Raw genomic sequence first — 9,758 nt, 5'->3', positions numbered from 1 at the left:
GCTGCTTTAGCATTTGCATTTACTGGTTGCATTACATTTATCACATTGCTTTTAATTAACTGCTATCTTGCTTTATGTTACCCATTCGTTCACTACATTTAGCTACTACTTAATTTAACATGTGTTTATTTAAGATAAGATAAGATAAGATAAGACTTTATTGATCCCACGACGGGGAAATTTTTGCATTACCTCAGCTCAGGTACAGATATCAGAAGGAAATACAAAAATACAAATAAGTACAACCAATGAAAAAAAGTAAGATAATACACTATATACAACGGTAGCATGCAGTCTGAAGTGTAAAGGCTGAACAGGAAAGGTGAGAGAATCGTGCCCTGTGGTGCCCCCGTGCTGTAGATTACCACCTCAGACACACAGTCATGGAGCCTCACATTCTGTGGTCTGTCGGTAAGGTAGTCGATGGTCCATGCAGTCAGCTGTTTTCTTACTGTGGCTCCCTCCAGCTTCCCTCTCCGTAGTGCAGGTTGGATGGTGTTGAAAGCACTGGAGAAGTCAAAAAACATGATCCTCACAGTGCTCCCCACCTGCTCTAGGTGAGGGATAGGTGTAACAGGTAGATGACAGCGTCTTCCACCCCAATTCCAGAACAGTAGGCGATCTGCAGGGGGTCCATCGCTGAGTCCACCAGTGGCCGAAGGTGGTGCAGGATGAGCCTTTCCATTGTCTTCATCAGATGAGAAGTCAACGCAACAGGCCTGAAGTGGTTGGGCTTCTTGTGCGATTTTTGGCACCAGAACCACACAGGAAGTCTTCCACAGTTCAGGAACCCTCTCCAGGCTCAGGTTGAAGATGTACAGGGCCACCTGACAGAGCTGGTCTGCACAGTCCCTGAGCAGTCTGGAGCAGATTCCATCCGGACCTGCTGCCTTCCTTGCCTTCATCCTCTTGAGCTGACTACTCACCTAATCAGCTGTGAAGTAGATGTGAGGCTGGGCTGGAGTGGGGGGTGGGGCTGGCTCTGTTGTGGGTAGATGTGTGGACAGGGGTGAAGCAGGGTTGTGGTGAGAGGAGAGCTCAGGTGACAATGGCAAACACTGTACCTTCTTGGTAGGCACAGTGTTCTCAACACAGAAATTAATGTAGTCCGTGATGCAGTGGGTGAGGGCGTCGATGCCCTCATCGTGAGGCTTCCAGAGTTCCTGCCAGTCTGTGCATTCAAAACAGTCTCTTAGGGCCTCAGTGCATTCCTCAGACCACACCTTTATCACCTTCTTTGTGGGGGGTTTCCTTTTCACCATAGGAGTGTAAGTGGGGTAGAGAATGACCAGGTTGTGGTCTGAGTGGCCAAGCGGGGGGAGGGGTGATGCGCTGTAAGCCTGCTTTGTTTTGGCAAACAATAGATCCAGGGTTTTGCTGTCCCTTGTATGGCAGTCAATGTGACAGATATTGAGGCATGATTGAAGTCTCCAGAGATAATAATGAGGGACTGCAGATGTGCCATCTGTAGCTGAGAGACGGTGGAGTGAATGTACTCACAGGCTGCTGTAGCGTCGGCCGAGGGTGGGATGTAAACAGTCAGCACAATAACGTGTGAAAATTCCCTGGCCAGGTGGTATGGCTGGACACTAACCGCCAATAGTTCAATGTCTTTAGTACAGCGCTGTTCCTTCACAGTGATGTGTCCTGGGTTACACCATCTCTCGTTGACGTACATTGCTAGTGCCCCACCTCTCCTCTTACCACTCTCCATTGCATTCTGGTCCGCTCTAACCAGTTGAAAGCCATCCAGAGTTATGACAGAGTCCGGCGTGTGGTCCGTGAGCCATGTCTCAGTGAACAGGAGGAGGCTGCTCTGCTTGTACTCCCACAGCAGTCTGGTTAGCGCAATTAGCTCTTCCATCTTGTTGGGTAAAGATCTTACATTACCCATGAGAATGGATGGAATGCTTGGTTTGTACCGTCTCCTTATTTCCCAGTACTTCACTCCAGCCCTGCCCTCCTCCGACGCCGTAATTCCTTGGAATCTTGGGTCGCTCCTCTGGGAGTACTTTCCTGTTGCCCAGTGCTAGTAGCTGTTCCCTACTGTAAACAATGGGGTGGCTTACAGATTCTCCAGAAATGGTGGTAAAAAGTCCCAAAAAGAGTAGAAGACATGCTACTACTCTCATGAAAATTTGTGGGTCCATGTCCCGTTGCACAACAAATAAAAGATGACCAAGAGTGTCGGGTAAAAAAGCTTAAAACACAAGAAAAAAAGAAAGGAAAGAAAAAAGCTGGGAGCTGAGGAAACAGGCTGCCTACTGTGGCGCCATCGTGTCACATTGGTCACCAATTTTAACTATTCATCTTGGGCTAACCTTTATGTTTTTTCAAGTTGTATTTATCGTTAACTTCATCTATCACTCTCTACTTCTAAATGTAATGGCTACAGCAGAGTATTAGGCCCACATTAAGAAAAAAATATATATTATTGATAATTTTGAGATTAAAATTGAAATTTCTAGGTCAAAGTGAAATATCTATTTTGGGAAAAAAGTTTAAATGTTGAGATTACAGTTGTTGTATCAAGACAAACTGCCATGGTTGGCATCACATTTTGACTGTTTTCACAAAATAGACTTTAATCTTGAAAGTTCAGCTTTACTGATCTAAAACGCTACCTATATAAACTTACTGGGGATTCCTGACACCAGCTTCAGGGGTCTCAGCACTCTCACCGCTCGTAGCGTTCTCAGGTCAAAGTCTGAACCCACCGTGGCCAAGATTCTGTATGCAGATGCAAACAAAGACAAGAAATAAGCCCATTAAAAGTCAGAAATACATAAATGTATGCTTTTATCTACAAGGAATATACTCTAGAAAAGCTTAGTGAATTTTTTCGTGTGTGTGTGTGTGTGTGTGTGTGTGTGTGTGTGTGTGTGTGTGTGTGTGTGTGTGTGTGTGTGTGTGCGCGCATCCTTGCTAGTGAACCACAGCTGCCAGCCCTCATTACAAGCTGTACACAGAACGAAAGACCTAAGTGCTCCAGTGAAACACACACATAAGAAACACATGCTGTAGGCTAAAGAGAGAGCACGAGTGAGTGTGAGAGAGAGAGGAAGATGAAAATAAGAATTACTGTAAAAACATATATGTGAATGTGAACAAAGATATTCCTTTACATTTCCCACTTTGGACTGGTTCTCATAATAGTAGCATTTTATACAACGTGCCTCACTCACACACATACACGCTTTTGTACCAACGTACCAAAGAGCAACTTGGCGTTCAGTATCTTGCCCAAGAATTCGATGGCACACAGATTAGAGCAGCCAGGGATTGCACCACCAACATTTCAATTAGTATATGACCTGCTCTACATTATGAAATACAGCCACCCCATAAAAATACCTTGCTAGACTTTATTTGTCACTGAGTGCAGGACAGGCACCAAGATGAAGTAGACAGTTGCATGTTACCATCCACCTATGAATATGTTGCCATCTTTTTTTCTCTTTGTGTATATGTCTTCAATATAATATTTTGGGGAGACTGGCAGGTTGGTATTAGTCTAGCAGTGCAAACTTCAAGTAAAAATGAAAGTAACTACTGAGCGAAAGGCAATTATCTCGATATCTGACATGTTTCCATTCAGTTGTTCAATGTGGGACTTTTTTTTCAACACTAACCATACAAAAAATCTTCCTCTGTGACAGATACACTACAATGTGCCCCATTTAACTTTGAAATGAAACCCACACGTTTGCTTTGTTCATAAGAAAGAGTTATTTTTAACCACATTTGAGAATAATTAATATTTTTAACATCCCAAATGGGTGTGTTTTTTAAGTCTCTCAGTTAAGTACTGTTGGGAGCCACAGAGCAGCCCCAAAAACCTCAAGAGTGCAATAGCTTTTATGTTGAAGGCAGAATATACTCACGACTGAGGAAATCTTCTTCATGTAAGTGTGCAACATACTCACACACACACGCACACACCTACACACACACACACACCTACACACACACACACACACCTACACACACACACACACACACACACACACACACACACACACACACACACACACACACACACACAGAAAGTGAGAGAGAGTAGAAGACAAGAAGAAAGGTCATTTATCACTCCCTGGCAGTGTTGGGACTAACGCGTTATTAAGTAACGCGTTACAGTAACAACGTTATTATTGTGGTAACGAGCACGGTAACTAGTTATTATGCCAAAATCAGGAACGCGTTAGTCGTTACTGGGATTTAGATAGGGTCGTTACTCGTTACTTCGTGTGGTGGCTATCGCGGAGCTTCCACAGATTAAGTAACATTAGCAAGTGGTGGAGGCCAGCAGGTGGATGAAGGAAAAGGGACGCAGAAGGAAAAGAGACCCGAGGCGGCCGCCGGTCCAAGTGTGAACTGAACTTCAGGTAAGAAGTTATGACCTGCAGTCTCTCTGGGTCAGATATAAACCAAGTTTAGGTGGAGTTTATTTTCGTTATTCTGACTTTTTCCGTACTGCGTGCTAGCTAGCATGACGGAGTTTCTATACAGCTGGGTGGTGCTATGAAGTTAATGATGTTGAACTTTATTTTGTTCATAAGTTATTAGAGTTGCCAACCGTCCCATCTGGTATTCAGAGAAAATATTACGCGTTTCTTATTGAGGTGAAAAGGAACAGTTTGTCCCGTAATTCAGCTACAATGAAAAAGGCACAAAGCTGGAGTTATTCTGTGTCTTTGCTGCACAGCTGCCTCTTCTTCTCTCATCCTCCCCCCCCCCCTCACGTTTCTACTTCAATCATGAAACTGATCAATGATCAGCTGATCGGCTCTCTTGTTTTTTTGTTTTTTTTTCTTTTTTTTTTTTTTTTCTTTTTTTTTTTTCTAATAAATAGGACAGGGGGAATGAATGAGAGAGAGAGGGGGAGAGAAAGAAAGAAAACCAAAGGGGAGAAGAGACGGTGAGAAGGGGGGGGAAGAGAGACAAAAAAAAAAAAAAAAAAAACTCCTGGGTCACCTGTATGGAGAAAAAAAACAAACAAACAAACAAACAAAAACAAACAGAGGAGACAGCAAACAACAAAGAGCAACATAATAATAGAGAAAACAAAGCACCATCACAATAAACTAGCTAGTCATAGATATCAGTATTTACTAAGTAATAAACGATATTGTGCAGCACGCAAGATAGACAGCGCACAGTGTGCTTTGAGGCAGCAGCCAAGAAAGCTTTAGTCCGCGTCTGTGAATACCCATGTGTGCATACCTGTGTGGATCAGCATGCTTGCATTCCAAAGGTTTCTCCATGTAATGATCTGCTAGGGAGTGTGGGGGGGGCCACAGCCCCCGTCCTCCAGGGTGTGAAGCGGGTATGGAGGAGATCAAAACTCCAGACATCCAGAGGCCCCCAGAACACAAGAGACCATGGAAGACCATGGCTCTCTTGTTTGTCTATCGCTCACTTTGCGCCGAAAGAGGAAACCAGCGGATGTCGCGCTAAACAACAGCAGCACGTTTGATCAGCTGTTGTTAGAATTTATTTAATATTAATTTCTAGTATCAGCTGATGTTTGCTGGAGCCACAGCTGTAAACCTGCTGGTCATGATATGGTTTGGTTATCTGGTGAGAGGGAAACATGAGGATGAAACCAGGAGATGTCCTTACTGAATCATCAGAGCTGAACAGGTGATGGAGAAACAGGTTTACCTTTTAGGTGACATGAATGAGTTGAAGAGAAGTTATGAACTGTTTCTGAGAGACAAATAACACCAGGATCCTTTTCTAAGTAGCTGACAGCTGGTAACTGTGCAGGGGCGGGTCTAGCAAAGTGTGGCCAGGGGGGCAGGTAGGGCATTAACAGGGAGAGGGGGGCACAAAGAAATACTTTTCTTTCTTCTCATTTAAAATGTCTCGCTTTTAAAAAATAATTATCTGAATCTTACAACAAACAATTGATAGATTGATGCATATATACCATCAAAACAGTGAACATCACTATCACAACAGTGTTTATTTTCATTCAAAGGCTTTATGATTTTTCCTATAATGGTGGGCCAGTCTCTAGTCAAAATGCCCGGGACGATTTTCTGTCCCAATCCAACCATGTATGCAGCTCATCTGCAGTCTGGTGTTACCTACATCTTCCTATTCAGAAGGCAGAATTTCTGAGTTCTGAGTACAATCGAAAGCACCACGACTGCAGTTTTTGTGTTGGATGTAAAAGGCGCACATGACTCTGTGACGTAGGCTAGAATCATGGCAGCAGTCAATGACGGTCCAGGCGTGGGATTTCTCTCGTGGAAATATGCACATTATCTTTTCTTTTCTATTGGTAGGTGGCACAGTGCACTTGTGGCAAGTAAGCAAGCTAGAAGACTGGCAAAGTTATGGAAGAAACACATTAACAAGAGAATTCTGAGTAAAACCAAAGTTACTTTCCCTAGTAACTAGTTACTTTGAAAGTAATGAGTAACTTGAAGTAACTGAGTTACTTTTGAGAGACGTAACTAGTAATGTAACTAAGTTACTATTTTAAAGTAACTTACCCAACACTGCTCCCTGGTTACCCGTTGGCATGATAACAAATAAGGCAAATCTATGCTTTATGATATTCGCGTTATGGGTCAAAATCAGTCTGCTGGGATAAAGGTGACCGTCCTAGCGCTGTAGTATAGAATATATTATTTCATTTAAAAGGGCCATTTTATGATAAATTACAACTATTTCTCATTATCGGACTCTATCTGTGTAGCTTTGCATGATTCACAGCTCAAAATAATTCGAGTTTGCCTTATACTGGGTTTTAGTGCAGATTCAGCCAATTCAGGCCAACTTTCACCTAATTGATTACCCTTTGCAACCAAAAGGTTTGAACAACAGGTGGGTGGGGCTTCTCTTGTGTGCCTGAGATTATAATATTATGAAGCTCTGCTGTTATTGAGGCCATACTGAGCCAAAAGTAGACAAAACACTCTAAAACTGAGTGTTTAAAGCAGGGGTCTCAAACTTGTAGCCTGGGGGGCTATTGCGGCCCACGCCCACGTAACCCCTACTTGATGTGAAGAAGTGGCCCATGAAGTTACTTTTTTTGTTAGGGAGGATTTGTTTGTTGCTGCGTGCAATGTTAAAATAAGTTCTTTAAAAAGCAAAACATTACGAGCAATATGAGCAGAAAGCACAAACACGTTGAGGGATTGGCTGTGTTTCTTCAGTGAGAGACTTATTTGTAAGGAAAACAATTTTCACTAGCAGTCAAAAACGAATGTGTACACTTATGTTTGCATTTTTATTTTGTTAAAAAGGAATAAAATTATAGCATGTCTGGCCAGAAAGAGAGTCCCAATTTGTTTATTTGGTAGTTCACCAAAAGGCTTCAGATAGTTTGCAGTTTTGTCTTGTTATATAAGATCTGAAATTTTAAAAAACAAACACAACTCTACTTTTTGGAAATATTTGTGGGTGTTTTCTTGTTTGTTTTTTTCATACTACCTGAACACTAAAGTGGCCCTCTAATGTGATGACAGTGCCAGCAGTGGTCCATAGCTCATTTAGGTTTGAGACACCTGGTTTAAAGAGTTTTTGGCTTACAGGAAGTACTTTTGTCCTTGTTTAATATGAGCGCCCACCAATGTAGCCGTATATATGACAGAAAATAAGGAAGGGCATAGTAGTAATAGCACATTTTACGAACAGGCTTTGTTCAAATTCTATGCCTGGGACGTATTCACAAATATTATCATTTACTTTTTCATATGCGGTACATTTTATTTCTCATACTATAATTTCATCTTTCAGTTTCTTTTTTTTAAGTGACAAAAAAGGAAGCACAAAGTGAGAGATCACAGTTGAGGGATGAGTTAAAGATAACACAGTGGTGAGGACTGTGTAGGAATAGTGTAGCAAAAGCTTCTAAACACAACACAACAGGAACAGCCACACAACAGCGCATGCATTCATAAATGTACTCGCACTTCTCTTAAGAAATAAGCACGCACACAAATCCTGTTTATTTCCGTTGTACTAACACATCAACGTACAGTACTCATGCCCAGGCGCCCTAGGCCTAAAGTTGACATAAATCTATTTGAATTTCAAATTAAAGGCTTCCAGGTTGAAAAAAACAACCTTATTTTGTCCAGATTTGGATGGTGTAACTAGTTTCTTCTGTGGCCCTCGGTATCCACTGTGCTCGCCATCTTAAAAAGCTTCAAAGTCTGAAATATTTCTTCCTTATCTAGTGGAAGAAGATGAAATGCATTGTGTAAGCCCTTACAGCCACCCAAATAAGTAAAGGCCTAAAAAGCCATATATATGTGTAAGAGTTGCTAATATTATGATTTGATATCAGATCAGTTGTTAGATGTTATGTGTGGTCCAATGGCTGTAACAATATATAATGGGGTAGTCCAAAAACAGAAACATACAGTGCACACGCTGTAACATAATCCTGACTCTGACAGCTCAGATTTCTCTTGCAACTCGTTCTAGTTCTTCAGTTTTCAGCACTTTACTGAAGTCAGAATCATCTTTAGTCAACTCCCATTGCACTAATGACTGTCACACATCAAAGAGGAAGCCCAGGTGGAACAGTGTTTAGACCTAGATAAGATCAGGTTTTTAACTGTGACAAAAGAGGATTAAAATCCCACGTCTGAGCCGGGAAACAAGGATAACATTTAAATGAAGAAACAACCAAGGAGCGATTTACAGCAGCTGGTAATACATCTAAAAGCAGAGTCGACCCTAAGTTATGTATTAATACATTTTAATTTCCTGTGTGTTTAATGATAAACCAAAAGTTTCTTGACATTTGTTTGTAGTTTAGAATACTCCACAACAGGCCTCTCCGTGACTCCTACTACACCTAGCACTACCATTGCTGCGTGGTAACTACAAGCTCTGAAACCTGAAATGCTCTTTCATAACACCCAGAACCTCCAAGGGAAATGCTTGTCATTCACCCAACTGCAGAGAAAATATCAAGGCAAGGATTCCCAGACACTAATGTTCGCTTTCTTTGGTATTAACAGTCATAAATCTGAACTTCCACAGCCACTTACAGAGCTGCGTATGGACAAATGTATGCTCATTTATCCATTCATATTCTTAGTCACCTATCCAATTTAGGTTTGCAGAAGGAGAGAAGTGGGGTACACCTAGAACATGTCACTAGTCCACATCTCCACTAAAGTAAGAGAATGATGCTTCTCCCTGACTGCACGCGAAAGAGTTATACCTTTTTATAAAGTACAAGAGTTGATTTTTGCTGATTTTCAGCAATAATTTAAGGTTGGAAGTGCTACTGAGCACAATCTGCACATGCAAGAATTGTTTATTCAGCATATGTCACTGTGACCTGGAGAAATCATAGACTGTATAGAAGATGGGTGTAGTCTGTGTGTTATCACCAGCTGGTTAGCGTTACCCTCGAGCTAACTGTTTCTCCTGTCACTGTCGTGATGTTTTGATTCTGGATGTAATGAGTTAGAGCTGGATCTAAGTGCAGGCTCAGTAGCAGTTTTCTAATTGAGTCGCCCCCTCCTGGGAATTACAAAGCATGCACGTTGCACACTTTTCAGACCTGGAAGCTTCCTCTTTCCTACTGTCTATGAGAGCAACAGAATAAAAGGGCCTATGAAAACATGAATCACCCTCTGTGCTATTTCTTTTTTTAATCACAGTCAATACTTCACTTTGGTCTGTTGCAAACAGGTGTGTGTATGTGGGTGCACATTTCTTGTGAAGGATCTATCTGATGATTGTGTAGACAGACGGTCGGGCAGGGAGCAGGTTGACAAAGA

General features: G+C 42.0%; 1 protein-coding gene across 6 annotated transcripts in view; it reads right to left on the bottom strand.

The window, feature by feature from the left end:
- The window catches only part of LOC147325606 (putative voltage-dependent N-type calcium channel subunit alpha-1B), a 217,353-nt gene that overhangs the window by 142,570 nt on the left and 65,025 nt on the right, over positions 1 to 9,758 (bottom strand). For all 6 annotated transcript variants that reach the window (XM_086300181.1, XM_086300176.1, XM_086300179.1 and 3 more), the window contains exon 3: positions 2,639 to 2,730. In XM_086300181.1, the coding sequence (XP_086156307.1) occupies positions 2,639 to 2,730 (92 nt within the window). The remainder of the gene's footprint in view (positions 1 to 2,638; positions 2,731 to 9,758) is intronic.

Source organism: Aulonocara sp. 'chitande type north' Nkhata Bay, linkage group LG7 (genome assembly GCF_057382095.1).
Source record: "Aulonocara sp. 'chitande type north' Nkhata Bay isolate Kocher_YH1m ecotype deep benthic linkage group LG7, A_spYH_male_GT1.1, whole genome shotgun sequence".
Lineage (NCBI taxonomy): Eukaryota > Metazoa > Chordata > Actinopteri > Cichliformes > Cichlidae > Aulonocara > Aulonocara sp. 'chitande type north' Nkhata Bay.
Note: the sequence above shows the minus strand (reverse complement) of the source record. Positions and strands in the feature narration are given on the sequence as shown.